Here is a 26,960-nt window from a genome sequence, read left to right as displayed (position 1 = left end):
GGAATGCTTTTTGTATAATATTTTTTTGATGTTTAAGAGCTTTCTCTGCGATTCCTCTTGCTTGCCAACTTCTGATTGGCAACTTGTTAGATTTGATAAGTCAGTATTGGCTTTGCCAATTATCATAGTAACTTGAATGGCAATTTTGACTGAAATGGACTTGTCATTAGATAACTCAACACAAGTCTCTACAATATTACAAGTCTTAAAGTAATCTTTTAAAGTATTAAATTAGTTGATTCTTTTTTAAATCTAAATTTTAAAGCTCGACAATATAAAGAAGATGAAGGTTTCGGGTTCTACCAAATAGCCGTTAGAGTTTCTCTAACATAAGTTGTAATCTAAAAGCGGAACATGGCATTAAGAGAAAACGATTTTTCCTTTTTTAAATCATGGAATCTATCAATATTTTTTGTTTGATAGTGTCCGTGATTTAAAAAAAGAATATTTGTTCCTCAGGTATTTGTCAAAAAATAATGAATATATTTATATTTACACAATTCAAAAAAAAGATTAGTAGTTAATAAGTTGTTCGGAAATATTCGTCTGTAAACAACTCATTTAAAAAATCCTTCTCGTATTACCGACTATTAACCGAACATGAATATTCTCGTATTACCGACTATTAACCGAACATAAATTCTTTGTTATAAATTTATTTAAAGCAAAAACTTAAAATCTACGTTGCATATTTATTTACATACTTTGAACAGCAGGTTCACATTAGCAAAACAGTGTTAGCTTAAAAATTTTCAAAAAACTGTTCCTAGTACATAAAATCTAAGAATTACACTTGAGCTGTTTTTAAGATATTAAAAAAAAAATACTGTATTAATAAAAGCTTTTAAATTGAAATGGTACTCAGTAAAGTTAACTTAAAGCAATGTTAGCATAAGAAAGTTAATTACTAAATAATCAAAAAAAGTCTTATTGAACACTCATCAAATTTCTGTGTCAAAAACCAAATGAAATGATTAAATTTGATATTTACTGTTTATTTTAATAGATATATCTACTAATGAACATGTGTTGATCATTATGACAAATTTTCAGTATGTAAGATTGACAATGGATTTTTGGTATTTTGGCACACTGTTCCACTGTGCATCTATAAAAATCAACCCATTGAATAAAATGTTTAAGCCGACCTGGCTTGCTGAAGGTGATTCACTTTAAATAGGATTTTAGACGTAAGAATTTTAAAAGCAATCGCTGAAACGAAACATCTTTAAAGCAACTGTTTCAGCCGGTTTCATATCTAATTTAAAAGTTATTATTATTTAAAAAAAAAAAAAGACTATTCTTTAAAATAATCCTAAATAAAAGGAGAAAGCGGAGAAAGTTTCTTCTTAAACAAAAACCTTCAGTAAAAATCTTATTCAATGGTTTTTACGAATTGTTCCTTTATAAAATTTAGCCTTGTTTTTCTCTCTTATGCGTCCTAAACATTCAGATTTTCAATGCTGCATGTTAATTTTACTTGTGATAATCTTTCGTTCGCAATTTACGTGGGTTTCTAACTATTTCCAAGCGCTTTTGCGTGGTTAGGTTTTTTCTTCGTGTTATTAAAAACTAAGGACTTCATAACTATGATTGACTATAAAATTCTTACAAACTTGCTTCACGTTAAAATAACTCCGATATAAATTCGTATAAAAAAATTATATGTAACAATTCTAACGAAAACTATGAGTAAATATCAAACAAAAGAGAAATTGATGTTTTGAATTCTTTTGTGTTTAAGAACTCCAAGGAATCCTCTTAGATCTTTTTTTTTTTTTTTTTTTTTTTTGAGGTTAAAATCAGTGAAAAAAACTCTCTGAAATTCGGTCGTGTAAAACCTACTTTGCTTCGTGTAAACCTACTACGGTCGTATTTAGCCTCTTTAGCTAAATTTTCAACTGTGCAAGTGAACACTTCTCCCAGTCTGTCTTGTGCAAAGCTCCTCTCATCCCAGTAAGATTTTAGGCTACATCTAAGCATTTGAGCGACAATATGTTCAGTGACGCCCTGCGGGCCCATGACTTAGGTCGATAAGTCGTATTGGTAATCGTGTAAACAGGGCCTGAAAAAAAAATTAGCAATCAAATTTTTTTTTTTCCTAGAAATGGAATTTTGCAAAAGGCTTTATATAAGTGTGAGTGAAGATAAGAGAAAATAGGAAAAATAATAAGACGAACTATAGCCAATTTTAACTAAAATATAGTTAAATCTATTTAAAATTTGATTTGAAAAATGACGAGCAAATTCAATTCTATGGACTTGTCTAAATATATTCATCGATAGGAAAGAAAAAAACTCGGCACTGCAACTTGTTGAACGCCTATAGTACACCTCTAACTCATGGAATTTGAAGATGATTTTTTTTCACAATTCCATGAGTTAAAACTACGTCTAAATAGTTTAGCAAAATTAACCATTGAAGTGTCGTAGAAAAAATTTGGGTGTTGACCAATCGAATATTATAAATCTTTTGGATTTGTTTTTAAATTTTTGTCAACTGAAATTTTTTTCTTTCCGAGTTTTAATCAGAGAAAGGAGTACATCATTTTTTTGTGATGAACTTCTAATTAAATCCTAATAAATATCCCTTTTGATGTAGTTTTTGACGTTGTTTTTGACGTAGTTTTTTTTACAGAATCGTTTCAGAGAAGTTTCCCACCTTAAAGTTGAAGCACAAGAGTCTTGTTATAAACAGCTACCTCTACTTCACGTAGTGATGCCCTGCCATTTAGAAAAAGAACCTACCATCTCAAGAACGAAAAGTAGTTGTTGAAAATTAGTTGTTGAAATGTTTCAAAAGTTTAAAATCTTATTTCAAAACATGTGAAAATTTGGAATGTTCCTCATCCAAAAAAAAAATCAATCAATAAAGAAAATTGAGCAGTGAGTACAATTTCTGGTAGCTTGTTCATAAAATTGGTAATTAATGCTAAATTGTTATAACTTTTACAATCAAATTCTTTTTTTTTCTCCTATTTTGAATTTTAGCTTACAAATGAAATTATCAGATTTAAGAGAGCGATGTTAAAAATTATATAAAAGAACGACGTTTAAAAACGTCAAAAGAACGATATTGTTGCTGGGTGCTGAGATCTTCTCTCGTTTCTGTGAGCGTCTGAGTATCGTTTCATTTCCGTATCGTTATCATTCCGATATGATATTGGAAAAAAAGTGTCATCGGAATGACGTGAGCTCCGGTATATACCGAGATTTAAACTAACTACAATACCGGTTAAAAATTTTTTACCGATATTTTGTCGTAATCATTCCGATGACTTTTTTTTTTCCAATATCATATCGGAATGATAACGATACTGAAATGAAACTATACGCAGACGTTTAGTCTTCTGTGGCTCTTTTTTTTTTAAATTTGCAACAAATTTACACTTTACACGAAAGAAAAGCATAAACTAAACGTCTTGATTTGAATAAAATATATAAAAACACTATTACTGTGTTAAGTTTCTTTAACATTATAGATAATCTCATTTGATATGCAAAAAATTCTTTAACAGTAAAATTGTGAACTTTTCCGACAAAAATTCCGACAGAATTTTACAGTCATTTTACGAAGAACGAATTCCTACTATTACTGATTTTTTTTTAAGTTTAAATGGTTATTTGGCTTTTTTTTTTTTTTAAAGATTATTATGTTAAAAAATACTGGAAATGATCTTAAAAAAAAAATTTGGAAAAAAGTAATGTTTTAAAAAAAAAAAAAAAATGGAAATAATATTAAAGAAGAATAATGTTATTATTAACATTTTTTTTTTTATATTATTTAAATATACAAATTTTTGCAAAAAAAGTTTCTCAAATATTTTTTTTTTTTAAATAAAAAAAAAGTCTTCCAGAATAAAAGTGTTGAATACCTGGGCCCAAATTCTTTGAAGAGGAATTGGCAAATTTTTTCTTTGAGTATTTGTCAGGTAATTCCTTGTATATTCTTTAGCCTTAAAATTTTTTTAAAAAGAATCTCAAAAAGCCATTAATAGTTATAGAATATGCCATAGAAGAATACTTTCTGTTTGGCCAACAGCTGGAAAAAATTGTGATCAATGTCAAGTGATCGGAAGAATTAACTAAAATTAAGTTGGAGCTCCCCTCCCCCTCCCCTCCTCTTCATTACTGAGAAACAAATTTTGAAACATTTCAACAACTATTTTTTGCTCAGCGAAAAATAGTTATATATCAAGCTTCTTGTACGCAGTTCAGTAACTATTTCGTGTGAAACTTTTTTTCCTTATGCGTAAAAATCGGAATTAAAAATCCACCTTTAATGGAGATCGTTAACAGCAAGAAGATAAAGCATCATTTAAGTTGACTTTTTAAAAAATATAACTGCTAATCAAAACATCTTTCACGATTGTGTTTTTTATGCTGATAAACGATTTGGCCAACTCGTTGCATTTGACCAACGATGCGACATTAGACTTTTTCGTTTTTTAAACCATCTTTGTGCGATAAATCAAAGTCGTGCAGACAAGCACGCACTAAATTTTGAAGCGTATACCTTTTCTTTTGTGAATTTTTTCAGCGAATGTGCGGTTTGGGTTAAAAGATCAACAATCGGTTTACCCAAGATTTATCACCTGAAACATCAAGTGAGTCTATTACTTAAATCAACCCATCAACTGCCTTCTGTCTTCTAAAGGAATTTTAGAGTTACTGCTCAGAAAATTTATAATTCATTTACAATTAATTTATTTCGTTTTTTACACTTTGTAACTCTTATTTCATATTACTTTAAATACTTTTTTTTTAAAATCATTTAAGCCATAGTCGTCTAAAGGGATGCGAATAAGCTTGGGCATTTTGTTGAGCTTTTTCCTGTTGTGTAATGGAAATAACGATCAGGATTATTGCGATCGTGATGAAAAAGGATCATGCAAAAACAAAGTAAATGAAGAGCAGTGCGAGAACGAGGACGAGCCTTGTTTTCTTGAAGAAAAGACGCCGAAAAAAGAGAACACTTACCCCCATTTCGAAACTCTATCAAGATTGAATCCGGGAAAGGTATTCATTTGTTAAAATTATTATAGTTTGTACCAATTGTTATAAAATGAGAAACTTGTTTTCAACCCCCATTTTTTTGCTTATTATGATTGAATCAGCCCTGTTTCTTTAAAAGTCTTCAAATAAATTTTGAACTTTACATAATACTGTGCGTTTTTAAATTTATTTTTCAAAAAAATGAAACTACCTTTTTTTTTCTTTCTTTTGTAAAAAAATTCTTCTTTTTAAATCTTTAAAAAAAAAAAGGTAAATAAAAAAACATTTTTTAGTAAAAAAGAAAAAATTTTTTTCAACGTTTAGGTCGGCAGTGAACACGTGTACAACATCGGGGGGCAAGAAATGAAACTGATCACAAGAGCATTGAAACCGTTGTTATTTGGTAAAAAATGATACTGCACATACCCTTTCTGCACATACCCTTTCTGCACATACCCTTTCTGCACATACCCTTTCTGCACATACCCTTTCTGCACATACCCTTTCTGCACATACCCTTTCTGCACATACCCTTTCTGCACATACCCTTTCTGCACATACCCTTTCTGCACATACCCTTTTTGCACATACCTTTCCTGCACATACCCTTTTTGCACATACCCTTTCTGCACATACCCTTTCTGCACATACCCTTTCTGCACATACCCTTTCTGCACATACCTTTCCTGCACATAAATATAAGTCACATTAGTAAAAGTCTTGCCCATAGTTTTTATTTCTACTAAAAAATCATAAAAAATTATTAAAGGAAAACTGAAAGACTTATTTTATTTCATTAATATTCACAATAAGATTTAAAGTAACTGCGTTACATACAAAAAGATATCGAATGATTGCGTTAAATATAAAAAAATATCGAATGATTGCGTTAAATACAAAAAGATATCGAATGATTGCGTTACATACTAAAAAATATCGAATGATTGCGTTAAATATAAAAAAATATCGAATGACTCGATATTTTATTGTATGTAAGTTTTACTGGTAATTATTCGAAATATTTACGTAACGATTCCAAGTATTAGAAATTTTTATATTTCTTTTTTTTTAGAAATACCGAACGCGCTGAGCGACGAGGAGATTGAACACGTCCTTGAAAAAGCGAAAAACCCAAACTACAGCGGTGGTTTATTTACCAGTCAAGCTCGTGGAGGCCTTACACCTGAAGACACGTTTAAACCGTCCAAAGGTGAATACATTTTACAATAAATTACACCAGCATTAATATATATATATTGTAAGTTTATAAGTTTATATTTACTAAACTTACCATTTTTTAAAACGTAAATCATCTTAATCTAAACCAACTTAAATCAAACAGATTATTTTTTATTTTCGATACAGGTGTCAATTAAAATCTATACTTAAATATGTCGAGAACCAAAGTGAACTTTACTTAATTCTTATTTTCATGTAAACAAGGAAATTACAAAATATTTTTTTGAACAATTTTAAAGTTGATAAAATTTGGAACCAAAAGTGATAAAAACTTTACTCATTCAACTATGTTTTAGGTTTTAAAAAAAAGTGTGTAATTTATTCGATTTTAGAAGCGGGAAAAGGCAATGGACCAGCTTCACTGTTTGAAAATTGGGATTTCAACGACGATCAAAAAATTGATTTGGAGGAGGTATTTCTTGCAAAAGTCGAATTTGCTTTGCGTAATTACTTCGCCAATTTTGTTTTTAATACTGATTACCATTTAACTTAATTAGGGAAAAAAAAATCATTTTTATTTAGGTAGCCATGTTCTGTCGAAATTACAATTTCTTATATTTCAAAGAAGCCGATGTTAAAACAATGTACGCGAATAAATGTCCTTTTTTTTAATTAATAATTAGGAACTATTATTTTCCTTCTAATAAGCTATCTTTCTCATTTTGTATCTCATTTTGTATGTTATTTTTAGGATTGATACCCTTCAACTAAAAGAATTTGAAGATGGTATGTAATGATAATTATTTTTACAAAACTTTATGCATGTTTTTTAACCTCTCTATATGTGCTATATGCGTATGTATATATGAAGTTTCTAATTTCAACAACAAGGTGAAGTTACAATGGAGGAATTCAAGGGGATGAATACGCTCGGAGTAGAAGATTATCTTAATCAAGTAATGCGTGACCATCCTAAATTTAGACAACGCTTCAGCGATCAAGTTTGGCTTCCTATGGCGAAGGAATATGATCAAGTCCTTTCAAAGATCAGATACAGGTAATACACAGGTTTACTGGTTATATTGAAATTTGAAAAGAAAAAATATTACGGTAACGAGAAAAATTTACTTTAACTCTCTTGTCTATTTTGAGAAATGAAATACTTTTTTAGATTTGGTGAGCTTCTGAAAATCCCCGAAAAAATTTTGTTAGGGTCCGAACATTTACAGGTTTGCTATTGGAGTTTCTTATACTGATTTATACTAAATCGAGGTTCACGAAAGGTGATGAACTTGCTCTTTTCTTTCTTTTAAAAGCTCGAAAAAGTTTCAATTAGTTTTTTGCATACCTCGTTAGGTTGTTCGTTATCTACCACTTGGTCATTACCATGCTCATCACGATAGCGAAACTGAGAAGGCAACTGATAAGCCTTGCTGTCATCATACAAATACAAAAACCGTCATGCAGTTTAATAAATGCAGACTTTGTAGGTAGGTTCATTAACATCTCTGCAGTGAAATAAATTTTGCACTTAAAAAGCTTATGTTAAAAAGAATTGTGAATTACAAAAACTTACACCTAACAGAACAATTTTTTTGATTATAGTTATTCTGTGTATTAAATTATTCTGTTTATTTGATTTATTCTCTATACTTAATTAGTTTAATGAAATTGAAACCATTTCTTATGGTGTCGTGTTTCAGGTTCATCACAGTTATGATTTACTTGAACAATCCAGAGGAGGGAGGGGAGACAGCATTCCCAGCCGCAGATAACATAACCTACTCGGATTCGGTAGGTTTTAACATTTAGTTCAAATATTAAACTATTAAAATATCATTATTTTTTAGATACACAAAGAGAAAAAAAATATTTATAACACTTGAAAATTTTCAATTAAAAACCTACTCGAATTTCTTAGTATTAAAATACAAACTTAAAATGTCTGTTAAAGATGAATATATTATTTTTACTTAGTCATTTCGAAGGAGAGGCACTGAAGCCATTGATTTATTCAATCTTTCGGAGCATTGCCATAACGCTAATCTCGTAATAAAACCTCAGAGAGGAACAGCAGTAATATGGTACAACCACTACGTTGATTATAAAGGATGGCTAGGTGCATTAGAAGAACGCAGTCTTCATGGTGGGTGCGAAGTAAAAAAAGGAGAGAAATGGATAATGAATATTTGGATAACCGCGCCGTATAAAAATGCCGTCGACAAATTGAGCATGTATTCTATGGAGTATGCCATGTCAAACGCTCACAGTAAAGAATGACGTAATTAGCTGCTTTTTAGCCATTTTTTACGTTGTTTTTTGCACAAATAATTTAAATAGTTCACTATTTTAAATAGCTCACCTAGGTATTTACATTAATGATAGATTTTAGTGACTTCGAATATTTTTTTAAGTTTGATAAAAAAATAATAATAATAAAAAAAACTAATTGATTACAGATATTCGTTGTTATTATTTCATAACATTTTATATTCAGTTTCAAATTTACTTCATATTTATGTGTTGCAATAAATAAATGGGAATTTAAAGATTGGTTTCCTTTCTTCGTTTTTTAACTTACATCCCTTCAGATGAGGTTGAAAAACAATGTTTCCGTCATTTTATGGCGCTTCCCTCAAAGAAGCAATCATTCAATGTTATCACTTTCACCGACTCATTCTTGAAAAACTTGATAATAAAACCAAGTAACTGATGACTCGTTCACCTTGAATATTTAATCGGTCCAATCACAGTTTTAATCTTTGAATATCTTCATTACGAAAGTCATTTCTGAAAAAAGAAATTTATCACGTGAGCATGCGCAGTTTGCCATTTCATTTTGAAAATTAATCACTGCGCATGCTCAAGCGATTAATTTTCTAAAACTAACATCTGGTTACAAGATTCATAATTATATGGCTAATATGTTTAGACAATACGTTTATTACCTTAAAGCAAGAACAGCACGAACTTCACCGGGAGTAAGTCTCCAAGTCAGCGGACCTGAATTTTCCCCCCAATAATCTAATAACTCATTTACCTAAAAATGATATAAATAGCATAAAATAGCAATACAAAAGTCGCAAAGTTAGGATTAATTACAAAAAGAAGATAAGTATTTTGCAGACTAGATCTAAGCTGGATTAATTACAATAACAAGATAAGCATTTTGCAGACTAGATCTAAGCTGGATTAAGATAAGCATTTTGAAGACTAGATTTTAAGCTGGAGTAATTTAAAAAATGAGTCAGGAAGGTCATTCAAAATTGGTACTTCCAGATACCAATTTTGAGTGACCTGAACTGACTAAACCAAAAAAATTCTGCGTGTAAATAGTATTTTTATATTAAGTGGGTAGTTGTACATAAACAAGATTACATGTAAATCTTTGTTAATTCAAGAATGTTAAAACTCTGTGGTATAACGTGATACATTTAATGCAAGATGTGAGGGGCACAAATCCAAACCAAATAGTATTACAGCAAGCATCTCGTTTCCTACTTTAGTGGCTCAATTTATTGTGGATTACAATGAATACTTATTATTTTGGAAATAAAATTTTCAAACTAGAATTTAGCATTATCTGCCTCTCAATCTACAATTTCATTTGGTGTAGAAAAATTTGTCTTTGGTGTTAAACAGATTTGACTTTTTTGCATTTCTAACTAATACATAATTAAGTGGAGTTCTTTTCTGAAAATTCTGTTTTAAATAAACAAGCATTTTTGAAAAACTTCATTTTCTTATAAGCAGGTAAGTAAGTTCCTCTAATTATATGTCTGGTAACTGTCCCTAACTCAATTTCTTGAGCAAAAGTATTTCTTTTTTAAAAAGAAGCAAAAGTATTTCTTTTTTAAAAAGAAGCAAAAGTATTTCTTTTTTAAAAAGATCAAATGTGTAAAATTTGTAAGCTCTGGTTGCTTTTTTTTTTGGTCCAACATCTTCATCAATTTCTTCAACACTTGCGCTACTGAGCAAGTCTGACAAAAAAAAAAAAAAGGTAACATCGAGTGATCTGGTTTAAATGAAGTTGAAAAACTCTTGAAAATGGTGGTAATGGACTTAAAAAATGTAGCTAGGCAAAATTTACCTAAATCTTGAATAAAACGCTCATTGTAACTTGTGGAAATATTACTCTCAAACTAACTTATTTCCAACTACTTCGAGGTGAAAATATGTTGTTAAAATGAAAATTAAATACCTATAAAATACTTTTCCAGCTGTAAAGTACTTTATAGGTATTTAATTTTCTGTTTCTTATTATATAATACCTTATCAAGATTTAGTATGGTAGAAATTTGTGTAATTCGAGCAAACTTATCACGAATTGTCCATTCGCTGGCATTTGTCAAGTACTGAATTAATGAGCGGATATCTTTGTCTAATTGCAAACCTCCAAGCTAAACATTAAACAGAAAATTATTTAAATTGAGATAAAATATTATAACATATTTATACTAAAAATGTTTTTAAGTAAAATTAAGTTTTTTTTATCACCCTATTGAAACTGCACTTTATAATGACTTTCTCCAATCTTGTAGATATTTCATGGCACAACATGCCAACCACAAAACCATAATTTGATGCTGTCAAACAATCCTAAAAAAAAAAGTAAATTTTGATTAACAAACTCAGATAAACAGTTTGTTAAATGTTCTTTTTTATTTCTTATTTTTCCTTGCATAAAAGCCTTTTCATGAAAGGAATAATAAGAAATAAAAAACAACATTTATTTTGTATGGAGACTTTTTGATAAAGATAAATGCTACAAAGATATAAAAATATTGTGGAGCATTAAATGAAGGGGAGGGGTAAGCATTGCTATAGATACATTATCATTGCTAAAAGTTTTTTAAAGCTATGTTACACATGACAAGTTTTCAACTTCTTTAAAGAATTTAAAAATTAAAAACTACAAACTTTTGTTTTTAAGTAGAAATGCATATTGACAATTTCTTTAATTATTATTTTAGATCCAGTGTAGGTACAAGATTTACTTTAATGACGAAGCACACCAACAACTTATATACCTTTAGGGAAATGAGTTTATTATCCAATGCTGCTATTAAATTCTGAACAAAAGGATCATTTACTTCGTAGTAAGAAAAGTCTTCCTAAAGCAAAAACCACAAACTGTCATTTGTTTGATTATTTAACTAGTGAAATAATATACTTGTGTAAGAATTTATTGAAATTAGCCGTTAAATTCTATTGGTTAAGGCAGTATTCAATTAATTCAAAACAAATGATTTAATCTCTGAAATTATATAAATACTTAAGCCTAACCAACTAACCTCAGTTAAAACATGCTTAACATTCAAATAAGCATCGATTAAAGAATAAATCTTGGGTAGAAGAGCATTTGAACATAGTTGCAGCATACCAGCCTAAAATTTAAGTATTTAAAATCTTTATTTATATTGCAAATATTTTTTGGTTTTCTTTGAAAAAAAAATCCTTTTTTATTGAACAATTTTAAGTTTTACTGACTGTCAAATGAAATTTCTTCGGTATAAAAATTACGTTATCATAAATGACAAAAAAGAAACTTTAATCAAAAAATATAAACAAATAAAGCAAATAAACTAGGAAAATTATAACTAATAGTAACATCATGAATAAAAAAACCAAAAACCAAACAAATAGCAATAAACAATAAAAAACAATAAAAAATGAAAATAAACAATCAAATATTATCAAATACATTACAATTAAAATAAACAGACAACCGAAAATATTTAAGAAACCCTACTTGAAGGATGTTTTTGAATTCTTGGGAACAAGAAGCTAAATCATTTAAACAACTCTAAAAATTTTAAAAATATTATGAATATGAATGATAGTATCTATGTCATAATGAGCAATTATTGATGCTTATAACAGAAAAATGAAAGAAAAAAAAAAGCAATAACAGTTAAACATTTTGATAGTAAAAAATAATCACGTGCTAAATTCACGTGCTCTAATCACGTGCTAATTTGCGTTAAAATATTATCAATGATTTGTTCAAAAAACATTTTTCAACACACATAATTCAACAAACACTTTTTATAAACTCAAAAAAGTGCAACTAAAGATTATACAAATATTGCTAAATCAGATTGTACAAGAAATCAGATTGTATAAAGATTGGTGTGATCTAAAGATTATGAACCTGAAGCTTCAATTGTTCCACTTCCAACTTGTTTACTTTTTGAACAAACTCTTCCTGAAGGTAGAAAAAATGGAGCAAACTTTATACATACATTTTTTTGGATTTAAAAAAATTTTCAAATAAAACTTATGTAAAAAATGTTTGAAAATTTTTGAAAATTCAAAATAAAAAAAATAAAAACACCCTTCAAAAATACTCACACTGATGTCTGCAACAAGTTTTGACAAATACTCACAACTCGTGTCAATATTGTTAAGAACAACCTCAAAATATAGAAAAGTTGTGGCAATAACTGAACACATTTAAAAAATTGCAAAATTTCATTCAACAAAAATTAAAATATTGAAAATATAGTAAAAAATCAATAAACTTAATTTCTATACATTCATGGCATTTTCAAATCAGTTATAAAGTACTGGCTTGAAAACACCACGAGTCTATAGACTTTAAAAAGCAATCATAAAGTCTCATACCAAGAAGTCTCGCTTAGTTGTCAACAAATCAGTATTATTAGTTTGAGTCTTCCCTTGAAACATACCCGATATATCAAGACTAAAAAATATATTTATTTTATTTTACTTAAACCCCACTTAAATGACTTCAAAGTAACTGAGGGGATTTATTATTGGAAAATTTGATTTTTTAAATTTTTTTTAATGTTTTAAAATGCTACACAATTTAAATATAAATTGCAATTTCTCATTTTTTCTAAAGTTAAGGAAGTACTTTCTCTTTAATCATCTAAATAGATTTTAAAAGTTAAAAATCATTGTAAATATCAGAAATGCTAATTAGTATATAATTAGTAAATTACATTAGTTTTACATTTATTGTGCAAAGACTATCTATAAAAACAAGACAACCATGTTTTCCAAAGAAAAAACAGAAGTATTTGGCATACCTGCTTGAAAGGAATCCAACAGATTTCATTCTTGATTTAAGGAAATCCATATACTCACTGGTTAGTATAGCACTATATAAAAAGCATAAAGATAAGTGATATATTTAATATTAAAAGTATTCATTCAGATTCCCTTGTAGATAAAAATTTTAAACTACCTTGCATTGTTAATTATTGCACAAGCAATATTCATATTCTTTGCAGAGATAGTTCTTCTATAAACCAAAATATCAAATGTAGTTTTCATACAATTTGTAAGACCATATTATACAATAAAAACTAAATAACAATATATATATATATATATATATATATATATATATATATATATATATATATATATATATATATATATATATATATATATATATATATACATATATAACTTTTTTAGAGCGAAAGATTGAAAAACTAGTTTCAAAAGTAGTTTTAATGATAGCATCAACCATTTTTAGTCAGGAAACTAAAAGACAACAAATAGCAGACTTGCTTGTTGTCAGAGTCAAAATTAGATGTATTATGGAGACTGTTAGGATGTCTATGAGCACCGTCTACAATATTAAGGGTCACAAAACACCTTTTGACCAAAATATTGAAATCAAGAAGACAGCCACTGGCCTGAACAAATTGTCATTTTAATGGTAAAAGTATACAGCTAATATGGGTGCATACATTGATGAATAAAATCATTCCTTATATTTGTAACTTATTAACCAACTCGGCCTCTTTTTCTAGAAATTTTGTTTTTGAAAACCTAATGTTTATACACACACACACAAACACACATGCATACACACACACATATATATATAGACTAATAGTTTTTCCATGATATTTTAAAATAGCATCAACAAAAAAAGAAATCCAATAACAAAGATTAAAATAATAAACCTTAGAGACTTTTGCAATACAAAGAATATATCATCTACAGCACTTGAAGTTATGGAATCTCTGTCACTCATATCCATTGTGATTGCCTGAAATGAGTAAAAGTTATAGTTAATATATGATAGATAAATGTGAAAAAGTATTGAATTCCTTTCAAAATACACTACAGAATAAAATTATTAATGTAGCATCCTCAATATGGTTCTATACTTAGCTACAAATGCAACAAAATAAATAAAACTTAATGAAACAGGTATTTAAAAAAATTTGAACTTAAATCAGAGAATATTCAACTTATTTCATTCACTTCACCTTAACCATCATCTGTTTCATGAAATAGCTTTCCATAACTATATAATCACTCATCAATGTTTCTACATGGCGACACAAGCCGCTTTTTAAATAAATTTCAGAGAATTCATTATCTAAATTAAAATACTACATCATAATAAAAAATTTTGAGAGAATTCATATTAAGATATTTCATTCAACTTGATTAAAAAAAAAAGAAAGCAGCAGAAGTTTAAAAAATAAGTTAAAACATACCAGTAGGTTTTCCATTGTACATTACATCAAGATCATTCTAAACCAAACAATCTTTGATATTTAATTGAATAGTTAACCAACCTATAGAAAGCAGTGTCAGAAAACCCAGGGGTTTTCTTTTTTTTTTGTTTTATTTTTATTTAAATTGGACATTTAAAACATTTTAAGCTGTAACTTTTTTTTCTATAATACTCTGACATTTTCACTAAGGAATGGTTGAAACATTTTCACTAAGGAATGGTTGAAACATTTTGGAGAAAAATTTTTCCCAGGTATTTGTGGACAACATAGTGCATTATTACATGATGGATAAATTAGTATCCACAGAAACACTCTTTTTAGCAGTTGTGATAAACCATAGGTAGATTATGAATTGAAAAAAATTTCAAATTACAAATCCTAAACTTTTACTTTTTGAAGTAAACCAAAAAATTAACAAAAAAATATTAATATTTTTTTCTAGAGACTTTTTTAAATCAGAATAACAACCTGTTTAAGTTAAAATATAGCCATTCGTGTCAGAGACTTGGGATAAAGTCAATACTCAACAAAACCCTCATAGGGTATGATAATATGCACCTCTAGGGTTTCCAAATATGCAATAGCTAAAATTTAAAGTGTAATTCAAATCTAAATAAAATTGGTATTGTTGAATGTACTGTAACTTAATGGACGTAGCAGAAAAGAACTCTTGATTCTCCTAAGGGTGTTATTACAGCCTTATCTCGTCAAACGATAAAATTATTGTGTTTTTAATTAAGTGTCAAACCTGCCAGTCATGCCATAAAAAGAACAACAGAACGTTGAATTAATGCTGGATCAATGGAGGCATAAGTCGTATAAGTTAAAATTTAAGCATCTGAGAAAATTTTGATTTTATATTAAAAAATGTAAACAGGGTAAAAAGATATTTAAAAATATTTTGTTTTCTAAAACTGCAGACAGTAATTTGATATTTCTCCAATTATACAACACATAACTAAAAAATATTAAAAAATCATTCAGAAAAAAAATTTATAAATTTTAAAAGTTTTAACAATTGTCATTTTGAATCTCTTAAACAAACTCTTGGCTTTGTTGCATTAAAATAAATTTAATGAGAAAAAAAAATTATTTTTGATCAGACACTTCTCACACTTCAGATCCAAATCCCTTCTTTTAGATTTGATTCCACCACTGGAATTTCTCCTTCCTCTCGGAGTTGTGAACCACATTGTGAAGTGACTCCACATCGGCTGGCCCTCAAACATTTACATGCAGCCATACCATGGTGATCACTTTGCTGGACCAGACTGTTACAAAATCCTAAGAATGTTGATTTTTTTCATCAGCATGCTGAGAAAAATGTTTCTTTCAAAACAATTGGTCTCAATGACTTGTTATGAAAATTTAACTTTGTTGTTGAGTCCTGCTTGGGCAACACTCTTGATGATAAGTTTGAATCACATGTTAAAGTCATTGGGGCTGTGTAGTGAGCAAGCAAATGAAGCCATTCATCATCTATGTATACTTTAATAGCAAACAATTTTAAAAATTGTCCTCAAAAAATTTTCAAGTTTAATTAGCTATACTTTTTTGTTAGTATATACCTCATTCTAAATTTCTTTAAGCGTTGTAGTTATAATATTTATAAGAATTATAGAATTAATTGAAGATAATTAATTCAAGATTACCAAATTAAAAAAAGTGAAAATTTAATATCAAAACTTCTTTCTCTGATGTTGCAACCAAATTTCAGCTGTTGCATTTTTAGAATCTTGGAGGTGTATATTATCATATCCCAAGAAGGGTTTTTCAGGTTTCAACTTCATCCCAAGCACCAGTTTCTGAGATTGTAATAATTGACAACATTGCCATCAAACATGATGCAAATAACCTTGATCAAATAAGTTTTATCATATAATGACGACTCTGGATACACAACTTAGTTGTTAACTGAACCCCATTTAATCAATTTTTAGAAAGAATCGACTTGAGCTTTATGGAGAAAAGGCCAGATGCAGAAATACATTCTGCTTCAACTGCAATTTATAAATATTTTCTTTTAAAAAAACTCCTTAAAACAGATTATAAAATATGTTCTGCTCTTTTAAGCTTTTAAAGTATTTTTGATCTTAGCTACTAAATAAAGTAAATAAAGATTTAAATAAAACTTTGTTACTTGGATTCTTGTGTTTAAGAATGCATGGTAGACTTCTGCTCTGGCACTTAAAAGAACTATTTCCCCTAAAAGTAGGTCCAAATCTTTTGGGTCCACTCTACAAATAAAAAAAAAATACTTAGATTGATTTCAATCTTATTAGAAAGTTGATAAATGCATTCATAAAAAGGTTTATAATAAATTAATTAAATTTGGGTAAAAAACCATGGATCAGCATTGAAAACCATGGGTATCTTTAACAAACCTGTCTTTATTTTCAGATCCTTTTTGTTTATCAGAACTTTTACCAAGACTTTCACACTATGAAAATGTAAGAGAAAATCACAAACTTAAATAGCAGATTATTTGCTATTATCCTTTGGAAAATTATTACAACAAAATCATCATACATAAAACTAATTATTATTAATTATTAATAATTAGAATCATTGTGTTAAATTATCGCTTTAATCACAGTAAAAATTACTAACACGTATAACCTTTGCACTTGGATGTATAAGCTTTGCTGATACATTTTATATTTATGAGAATGATGTACCAAAAGAAATTTCTATGCTATTACAATTATAAATAACAAAGTTTGCATTCAACTTTACATACCACTTTTTGAAAACCCCTTGATATGAAAAATTGTTCAAAAATATATTTTGCTTGAATATCACATTCCACCTGCCAAATAATTCATAAATGTCATTGTCTAGCAACTTACTTCACAATAAAATCTATTTCATTAATTATTAGATTTTTTGTCACACACAAAAAAGAAATATAAAAATAGTAGTTTTTGTAATAAAGAAGTTTTGTTGCGGTGTCTTAAGTTCATTTTTTATTTATTTACTAAAAAACAAATCAATGCCTGTAACTCTTTTAAAACTGTTAGCATCATACCAGGGCCTAAAAATAATAAAAGATTTCTTAATAAAGTTTTTAACAAAAAAAACACTTTAACTCTCTAAGTTTGTTTTTTATATAACTCTTAAGAAAAAAGATAGCCTGAACATTTTGAAAAAATGAGAAAAATTAAACACAAAAAAAAATTACAAGAAAGCAATATAAAAATTGTTTTTTTTTCAACAATTATTTCATAATCTATTACCATAAAATGTGTCAACAAGTGGCTGCTGATCATCAACCACTTTTGCAATACTTTCAAATAATTTTGTAAGTGTTCCAGCAAAAATAACAGATGACAAACGCTCTAAAATGAAAGACAGCATTAATCATTCCTCATGAAGTGAGAAAAAAACTTTATGATTCATCAGATCTAAAAAAAGACTTTTTACCTTTAGGATCAGCACGAAGTGCTGAGTCAAGATTTAATTCAGATTGCTCAGCTATCTAAACACAACACCAGTCTTCAGAGAATAATAATTTTATATAAAGTTGTTTCTTTTAAGTTGAAATGTAGAGTTTGAAATTTAACTTTAAAAGTAGTATTTCTGCATTTAACAATTACAGAATTATTAACTTAAAAATTAAATTTTAAACTTTACAAAAAAACCTTTCTTAATACCAAGTAAAATTATTCTAAAAAGCTTAAATTAAAAAAATAATAGTGTACCTGAGCTCGAAGATATTTAGAAAACTTTAACAACCCCTCCTCCTGCAATCCAACCAATGGAAACAACTTGAAAAATCTAAGAGAAGATTTATGTTTTTTTAGATTTAACTATTCAAAGTAAACCTTGAGTAAAAGTTGAGCAAAAGATCATATTAAATGGTGTTAGAATACTATGATGATATGACTGCTTAATTGTTTATTGATTAGAGCAATTATATCCAATAAACTGGGAAGTGACAACTTTTTAGTATTTATTAACTGATAGTTTTTTTTCTCATCATCATCATCATCATCATCATCATCATCATCATCATCATCATCATCATCATCATCATCATCATCATCATCATCATCATCATCATCATCATCATCATCATCATCATCATCATCATCATCATCATCATCATCATCATCATCATCATCATCATCATCATCATCATCATCATCATCATCATCATCATCATCATCATCATCATCATCATCATCATCATCATCATCATCATCATCATCATCATCATCATCATCATCATCATCATCATCATCATCATCATCATCATCATCATCATCATCATCATCATCATCATCATCATCATCATCATCATCATCATCATCATCATCATCATCATCATCATCATCATCATCATCATCATCATCATATATATATATATATATATACACATATATAAATAAATGCACACACACTTATATACATATACATCTTCGTTTAACAAAATAAAGTAAAATGATTACTATTGTAATGCACACTAATACATCTTAAATTGAAACATTTTTGACTTATCAAATCATATTTGACCACAAAAGGTTCTAAAATGTCTGCTATGTATCATTGAGAAGTCAGACATCCACTATCAACAATAAAAAACTCTGTGCGAGCTGTTAAAAATATTCCATCCCATACCATCAACAAGCCACCTCCATATAAAGTGGTTTCTCAAATGTTTCAAGCAAAATATCTTTCATTTGGTCTTCTTTAAACTCTTGGGCAGCAATCAGAACTTACAAGGCAAAACCTTGACTCATTGGTATATAAGACCTTTCCCCAATCATGCATTTCCCAATTCATATGTGGTCTAAAGACAATCTGGGACCAGTAGCTGCTGCCCGTGTTTATAAATTTAAAGCACAAAGTTTTCTTCTTATGGTATCGTGACTATCAGCAGCTCCATGTACCTCAGCAAGTTGTATTTGGAGACTTCGTGCAGTAGTTAACTGTTCTCTCAATTTTTGAAACATTAAAAATCAGTACTCCATGTCATTGGTAGCTCGTGGTCTGTGTCTAGCATCTAGGCCAAGTCGTCTAGCATGATCATTGTTTCTACAAACCTTTGTTGAACACTACTGACTGTTGTATGAGACACTTCAAATCTTCTACCAAGTTTGCGATTTGTTAATCCTTCATTGGACAAAGTAACAATTGCAACACATTCATCAAGACTTAAATTTCATTTAGAATGCTGAACTGCAAATAGATGTGTTGCTCAAATGACAGTTATCTATTCTACTGTTAAAACAATTTAAAAACAATACATACTTTTCTTTTAGAAGTGAGGTTTAATTACAGCAAAACATGCTACTTATGGAAAGCTGCTATAATTTCGAAATTAAATAAGGGAAATGGAACAAAACCTACAAAAGGTGTAACAATAAACATTATTATCATCTTTGTAATTTATAAATCTAGGAAACACATAATGTTTTACAAAATAAGTAGAATTTATAAGTGTTGCGTTATTTTTGCGGTTAAGTGTATATATAAATATAGTTTTGATGAGAAACAAAACTATCAGTTAAAAAGTACTAAAAAGTTGTCACTTCTCAGTTTTTATATATGTATACATATACAAATACATATATACATATATATATATATATATATATATATATATATATATATATATATATATATATATATATATACACTGTGTGACAAAAGTTATCGTACACTTTAAAAAAATTACTAACTCTTAATTTAGAATAAAAGAAATGCAAGGAACAAGTTAAAAACTGAATAAAAACTATTTGATTTATAATTATTTAAACAAAAATTGAAAAAACAGAACAAGAAAAAAATTTTATTTTAATATCTTGATGAAAAAGCAAGAAAAGTAACAAAAAGAAGGTGACAAAAGTTATCTTACGCTTTCAAAATAGTACACTTTGATAAATATTATGGGAACTAAACTTATATTTTAGTATCGTGTATTTTGTCCTTTAGCTTTTACAACAGCAGCAAGATTACAACCAACACCTGCTGCCGACATACATCCCCAAACCATTACTGATCTATTTCCGTGTTTAAATGTTCGGACTGTAGTTCCATTTTCTAAGCAATTTTTTTATGAACGCCATACACAAATTCTACCATCAGATCTTTTTACATTAAATTTAGACTCATCTGTCCATAAGACTTTATTCCAGAATGAGCCTGGCATATCAATGTACGTTTTAGCATAGTTTAATCGAAGCTTACAATTTTTATCACTAATACAAGGAACCTTTCTTGGAACGCGACTCACTATTCCTTGTCTTTTAAGACTTCGAATGACTGTTTTTGGACTAATTTTAACCCCCAAATCGTTTTCTATTTTGCAAGCTAAAGTTTTGGCACTTACAAAACAATTTTTCTTGATTGTGGAAGCTAAGCTTCGTTCAGCACGCTTATTCAGTTTTTTTGGACGACCACTTCGGGGCAAATCAGCTAATTTTCCTGTTTTTTTGAACTTGTTAATAATTGAAGAAACTGTGGATTTTTTAGAATCAACAATTTTTGCAATACAATTTAACGATTTTCCTTCATTCCAATGCTTAATTATTAGCTTACGAATTTCTACAGTGGTCTTAAACCGTTTCGAGCTCATTTTACTTTTTTTTAACCAAAAAATTCATTTAAAACAATTGAAAATAATCTTAAAGTGTTTATAGTTTACTTTATTTTCAAAAATGTATGAAAAATGGTGGACATAACGGTTTGGAGTTAAATAAATATTAGTGTACGCCAAGTGTACACTAATATTTATTTAACTCCAAAATCTTTAATGTACTTTTTTCAAATTTTGAGCCTAATTTTAATGTTATTTCAATATAAATTCCAAAAAATTCATAAATTAACAAAATAAATACTATTAAAAAAAAATTATAAATAATTTTCATTAAATATAGCAGAAAAATTGTGTCTATATTGAATTTTTTTTTTTCTTCTTAGCGTACAATAACTTTTGTCACACAGTGTATATATATATATATATATATATATATATATATATATATATATATATATATATATATATATATATATATATATATATATATATATATATATATATATGTATAGTTTTGATGAGAATGGAGTCAAATACCACTAAGTGCTTTTTGATGTTCTAAATGAAAAACTCATAAGTGCCTATAATAGTATTAAAAGCATTCATTTTTAAAAGTAAATCCTTAAATTTGGGAAAAAAAAAAAAAAACTACAAGCCTCTCAACTTGTTGCCTGCTTCTTGCTATAACAGCCTCTTCAAACTTTTTGCGGACATCTTCCTGAAGAGATGCTTTTGCTTCGTGTAGGTAGGAAAATGAAGCACTTAAGTCATTTTCTAAAAATTGAATGTATTATGCAGACAATAGATTTTAAATCAAACTTAATTTAATAAAATAAACATAAGGGAGACTGGGGCTAGTTGTCTACAGTTTTAGTTTTTGAGCTCTGTGCATTACTGGAAGAACTTTTTTGAGGATATCAAATTGCAGTTCAAAAGAATATGAATTTGGAAAGCATGTTCAAGTGTCAAACATTAAAAAAAATAATTGGTGGCCCAAAAAGGGACCCCAAAAAAGAAAAAGGTAAGTTGCCTATATTCTCTGGGTAAGTTGGCAAACCATATAAAAAGAGACAAGTTTAGCAACATTAAGCATCTATTTCAAGTGCATCTTTTTTATGAAAACTCTTGATAATTTTTATTCAACAATATTTTTTGACATTAACTTTTATTGCCCTTAAGTTTGATCGAATAGACTTTTCTTCTACAAAAATAGCATCAGCAGCATTTTTTGTAACATTTTTAGAGTTTACAGGCCTGTCTACTTTTTTTTTTATAATTTTGCATGTCTGTAGATCTGTAGTGCTATATAACTTAAGTAAATTTACAGCTAATGCAAAAAGTTGTAAGTTAGCACATGTTGCCAATTAGCCCCGCAGTCATTGTGCCAACTAACCCCAAAAGGTTTTTGCTCACAAAATGTCTAATAAATCCCCAAAAATGTGAAATATTGAGAAACACATGTGACCTACATCTATTCGAGTTTACTTGTAACTAATGCTATTGCTTTTTTATTTTGAAAAAGTAATATAGTTACAAAATTAGTAAAAAAAACACAAAAACTGCTATAACTTCTATGAGCATGCGGTTATAGCCCTGATACTACACTGAAAGATTAATTAGTCAAGTGAGAAGATTCCATGTGAATTTGGGAAATTTCTGGTGGAAAATTCCAAAGTTTAACTCAGTGTGTCAACTTACCCCTGTAGCCAACTAGTCCTGGTCTCCCCTAACATAATAAATATAATAAAGGCTAATGATAATATTTTAGTTCTAATTATTCAATACTTAATAACTTTATCTATTTAAGAGAAACTTAGGATAAGTTTTTATTAAATAAATGAAGTCATTTTTGAGTAAAATGGTTTTCACCATTCACTGCAATCAACAAAATTAATTGATGGCATTATTTAAAACAATTAATCAGAATTATTTTTTTTTTTAAACAAACATGACCATCAAAAAAAAACATTTTCATAAAATGTAAGTAAAATGGAATTTTTCCCTGAAAAAGCCTCCATGCATTCAAACAAAGGTCTGTAAGTTAATTTACAAATTCATACCTTCTGTGTCAGCAGGCAGTATTTCACGAAGAGCTCGCTCATCCAAACTTAAGTACCTGTGAATAAATGCAGCAGCCTGACACACAAAAAAATATAATGGAATGGATGAGAACCACTACGAAACATATTTTAGTAATTTTACAATATAAAAACAAAATATTTATAATAATTAAAGATATTAATTGATATTTCTAATGAAATGTAAACCTGCTCATATTCTTCATTTTTGAAAGATCGTTCAACGCCTTCAACACATGACTAAACAAGTAAAAAATAAAAAATTTGAAAACTTTCTCTTTTTTGACTTATTTTTTCAAAAATTCATTCAACTAAAAAAGTCATTTAAGAAAAAAATTACCTCATTTTTTAAAAATAAAATAGAATAAAAAGTGACAGAAATTCATAAGGTAGAAATAGGAATGAAACGAAATAAATCAATAAAGGAGAACAAAAAAGACTTAGTCTCCTTTTTTGATTTGGTCTGTCTCACAAAAAGAAGTTACCTTTAAATCAAGTATATCATCAACTCTTTTAATTGCATCTTGAACACAACCCTAAAACATAGGAACTCATATACTGACTTAACTTTTATATAACTTAACTTGTAAATAACTTAAACATAGGAATTTATCTGCTGACAAAATATCCAAAAACAAACAATAAACAAAAAAGATTCTATATCATGGACTTTAAACAACTTTAATTTACAGTTTTGGGAAAATTTATGTACAAAAGCACTTTTTTAATAAAAGATTAAAATATCTTCAAATTAAACATTAGTGGCAATAGAGTACTGAATATACTGCTTTGGCCTTAGCATGCTTAATCAATTAGATAAATAAACTGAAGATAATATCTTGATAAATATATCATTTTAATAAAGATTTATTCCTATCGTAGATAAATATTATACATAAAGAAAATGAACTCAATAGCATGGAGCAGGATGATGGCATTTGGGAAAATGGGTAAATATTTACTTTTTAATTTGGAATTGGGAGTAGCAAATTTTTATTTGAATGTAAAAAAAACAACTGATTGTTGGGTTATGCAAGCACATTGCACAATCAAAGAAGGGTAAAGCCATGTGAAGAAGCCAGGACTTACAAGATTGTTGATTTTTGAAATGCTGGAAGATTCCTATAAATTTTTCCCAAAAGTTCAGGCTTTAACTGTAAGTGGTTCAAACATGAATATTTTTATTTTGTCATTAATCTGCTTCTCTTGATGAAAATCCCTTTTATTTGAAAATTGTTTTGCCCCAGGTTTCTTTTCAGTGTGCAATAGAAAACTGAAAATTGGTACATTATTAGATTTGGGATGAAACTATTAAAAAACATTTTTAAAAAAAATTTTGTATTTAAAAACTAATCATAAATTCACTGGATCAAACTTTATTAGAAAAATACTAATGCAAAATAATTTATTTCTAATTTTTTTTTCATGCAAAAAAGATACTAATTTTTGGGTCATTCAAACATTTTGTAAAAACAAGAAAATAGAAGATATAATTGTATTAAGTTTATAGTTGAGGAGAGACATATGGTCGTGTACTGGTGTAAAAATGTGTGGTGGACATTTCTTTTCATTTTCTTAATACAGTTTTTCTATACATTTAAGCTGGTTTGAAGTTTAAAAATTTGCACTTGTTCAACTTCCTGATAAACTTTTGCAATCTTAACTTGTTGAGGAAACGATTAGACAACTCTAAAGTATTACATTTAGCAAAAATTATTCTTCCAAGTAAGTGATGTGTTTTTGTATATAGTAAAGTTATTATCAATTAATATTGTTCAGTTTACTTGTTACTATTTTTACTTCTAATATATCTAAAAAAAAATTGTCAAGATAATTTAAGAGATATGGTAACAACTAATATATGCAAAGCACTTGTACCTCTGCATTTCACACAAGAGATACAAGTGCTCTACTTACTTTTAGTAAACTTGTTTAATTAATATTAGGGTAAAAAAATTCTGTTAAAGAATGTGAAAAATTTAAAGGCAAAAATTACCTTTGCAAAGTCTAGTAACCTAACTTTACTACTAACATTTTCTGCCAACAAAGATGTTTTCGAGATGATGTTGCTTAGTTGATTTCCATCCAAAGTTAAAATATCCAATGTAGAACTAAAAAAAGACATAATGCAAGTGTACTAGCACAGATCAAAATACCAAAAGATATCTGATAAACAGAGGTTTTTATCTTCTTTTTTTTTATTTTAAGGTTTGTTTTGACTTTTCTATAAACTATTTTCTCATAGTTCAATCTGTGCCAATACTGTAAATGCATTGCTCTTTTTAGAATTATACAAATTATTTAACCTATGCTACATAATCTAAAAAAACTGGTAAACATGCATTTGCTAACAGCTTGAGCACAACCAATGCTTCTGAAAATTTCTCGATAAAATGTTTCATGATAATTACTCTAATAAGGATAAATACTTAGTAAGTGTTAATGATGTATTGAGCAGGTGAAAAAAAAAGTGATTTAATTTTGATTTACAATATCTTTTGTATTTCTTTTTTTTTTTTTACTTTTTAATTTTTATAATTATTTTTTATTTCTTCACTAAAATGATTTAATTCAAAATCAAAATCACATCCCAAAGAGTGATTCAAACCATTATAATTTTGTACTGAAAAATTTGTACATCCCAAAATTGTCAGTGAGAGTTCAAATGTTTACATAAAACCTTTATTAAGCTTACACAAGTTTAGGCACAGATTCCAACTGTGTTAAAAGTTGATCATTTTTCTTTATAATATCTTCTAATTCTTTCTCAACTTCATTCTGGAAAGAAAAAGATGAATTATTTCATAATGATAACACTGGGGATTTAAACAAGATTTTTAATAATAGTAGGTGTTTTGGTAATGGTTCTTTAAACTTAGAGTTTGTTTCAAACATTAAAGGGCAGATGCAAATGTATGGGAATCAGTGATTTTAACAAAGAATTCTGGAATAGCTAGATGTTAAGCTTACAGTTTATTGTTGAAAAGAAAAAAGCAAACCTCTTGATATTGGAGTTCATCATAAACCTTTTTAAGACTTTCATAATCTTGCAAATTGTTAATATTGTTAATTGAATTTAAATCTTTCATTTCTTAGATAATATATATATATATATATATATATATATATATATATATATATATATATATATATATATATATATATATATATATATATATATATATATATATATATATATATATATATATATATATATATATATATATATATATATATATATAGGCGCTACTCGACTTTCTCCCCCCCCTAATTTTATGATTGATTCTGATAGAGAATTTTATGCTGATTAAGAATCGTATAAAAACATGGGTCTCAAAATCAATGGAAAGTGCTCTAATTCGAAGTCAAAGTTGTAAAAAATCCCACTAAAAACCCTAATATTCGCCATTTTTTTTCAAAACACTTTCATTTTTAACGAAAATTAATTACCGTTACATTGCGCAATAAACAGACCTGGTTTTTATTAACATTATTATTTTAAAGTATTGTAACGAAAGTGTTATAACGAAATGAAATTAATGGAAGATTTCAAATAAAGGTTGAACGTAGAATGTGAGAATGTAGAAAAATTGATGAATAATTATTATTGTATCCTACGCTGGTTTTTTTTATTAAAAAAACGGTTTGAAGGTTACA

General features: G+C 28.0%; 2 protein-coding genes across 2 annotated transcripts; one reads left to right on the top strand and one right to left on the bottom strand.

Moving 5' to 3' along the window:
- Positions 1-4,605: 4,605 nt before the first annotated feature.
- On the top strand, positions 4,606-8,723 carry LOC145193975 (transmembrane prolyl 4-hydroxylase-like). Its single transcript, XM_090068138.1, has 11 exons — positions 4,606-5,019; positions 5,320-5,398; positions 6,068-6,205; positions 6,567-6,646; positions 6,757-6,818; positions 6,926-6,960; positions 7,066-7,231; positions 7,346-7,403; positions 7,531-7,664; positions 7,878-7,968; positions 8,152-8,723. Exons 1-11 carry the CDS (start codon positions 4,798-4,800, stop codon positions 8,452-8,454), a joined length of 1,368 nt encoding a protein of 455 aa, XP_089924264.1. The 5' UTR covers positions 4,606-4,797; the 3' UTR covers positions 8,455-8,723.
- LOC145193976 (conserved oligomeric Golgi complex subunit 4-like) lies at positions 8,628-26,417 on the bottom strand. Its single transcript, XM_090068137.1, has 29 exons — positions 26,303-26,417; positions 25,999-26,081; positions 25,300-25,414; positions 23,789-23,839; positions 23,493-23,543; positions 23,286-23,361; positions 21,882-21,999; positions 18,386-18,461; positions 18,108-18,162; positions 17,921-18,022; positions 17,681-17,718; positions 17,425-17,493; positions 17,069-17,124; positions 16,825-16,921; positions 14,664-14,700; positions 14,430-14,542; positions 14,121-14,206; positions 13,388-13,444; positions 13,230-13,301; positions 12,802-12,880; positions 12,529-12,591; positions 12,329-12,382; positions 11,927-11,980; positions 11,469-11,561; positions 11,205-11,288; positions 10,672-10,773; positions 10,446-10,574; positions 9,123-9,214; positions 8,628-8,964 (listed from the first exon to the last, which is right to left on the bottom strand). Exons 1-29 carry the CDS (start codon positions 26,390-26,392, stop codon positions 8,922-8,924), a joined length of 2,235 nt encoding a protein of 744 aa, XP_089924263.1. The 5' UTR covers positions 26,393-26,417; the 3' UTR covers positions 8,628-8,921.
- Between the last annotated feature and the right edge of the window lie 543 nt (positions 26,418-26,960).

The sequence above is a fragment of the Hydra viridissima genome, unplaced genomic scaffold (genome assembly GCF_058129835.1).
Source record: "Hydra viridissima isolate aposymbiotic clone 2 unplaced genomic scaffold, HvirCarnegie_v1 scaffold_12, whole genome shotgun sequence".
Taxonomy (NCBI): domain Eukaryota; kingdom Metazoa; phylum Cnidaria; class Hydrozoa; order Anthoathecata; family Hydridae; genus Hydra; species Hydra viridissima.
Note: the sequence above shows the minus strand (reverse complement) of the source record. Positions and strands in the feature narration are given on the sequence as shown.

Coding starts and splice junctions, on each gene's coding strand:
- LOC145193975 (XM_090068138.1), top strand. CDS start 4,798: ATGCGAATAAGCTTGGGCATTTTGTTGAGCTTTTTCCTGTTGTGTAAT. Junction 6,819..6,925: donor GAAGCCGATGTTAAAACAAT/GTACGCGAATAA, acceptor TGTTATTTTTAG/GATTGATACCCTTCAACTAA. Junction 7,232..7,345: donor CTTTCAAAGATCAGATACAG/GTAATACACAGG, acceptor ATACTTTTTTAG/ATTTGGTGAGCTTCTGAAAA.
- LOC145193976 (XM_090068137.1), bottom strand. CDS start 26,392: ATGAAAGATTTAAATTCAATTAACAATATTAACAATTTGCAAGATTAT. Junction 14,701..16,824: donor TCTTAAACACAAGAATCCAA/GTAACAAAGTTT, acceptor TGTTTGGTTTAG/AATGATCTTGATGTAATGTA. Junction 10,575..10,671: donor TAAAGTGCAGTTTCAATAGG/GTGATAAAAAAA, acceptor TTTAATGTTTAG/CTTGGAGGTTTGCAATTAGA.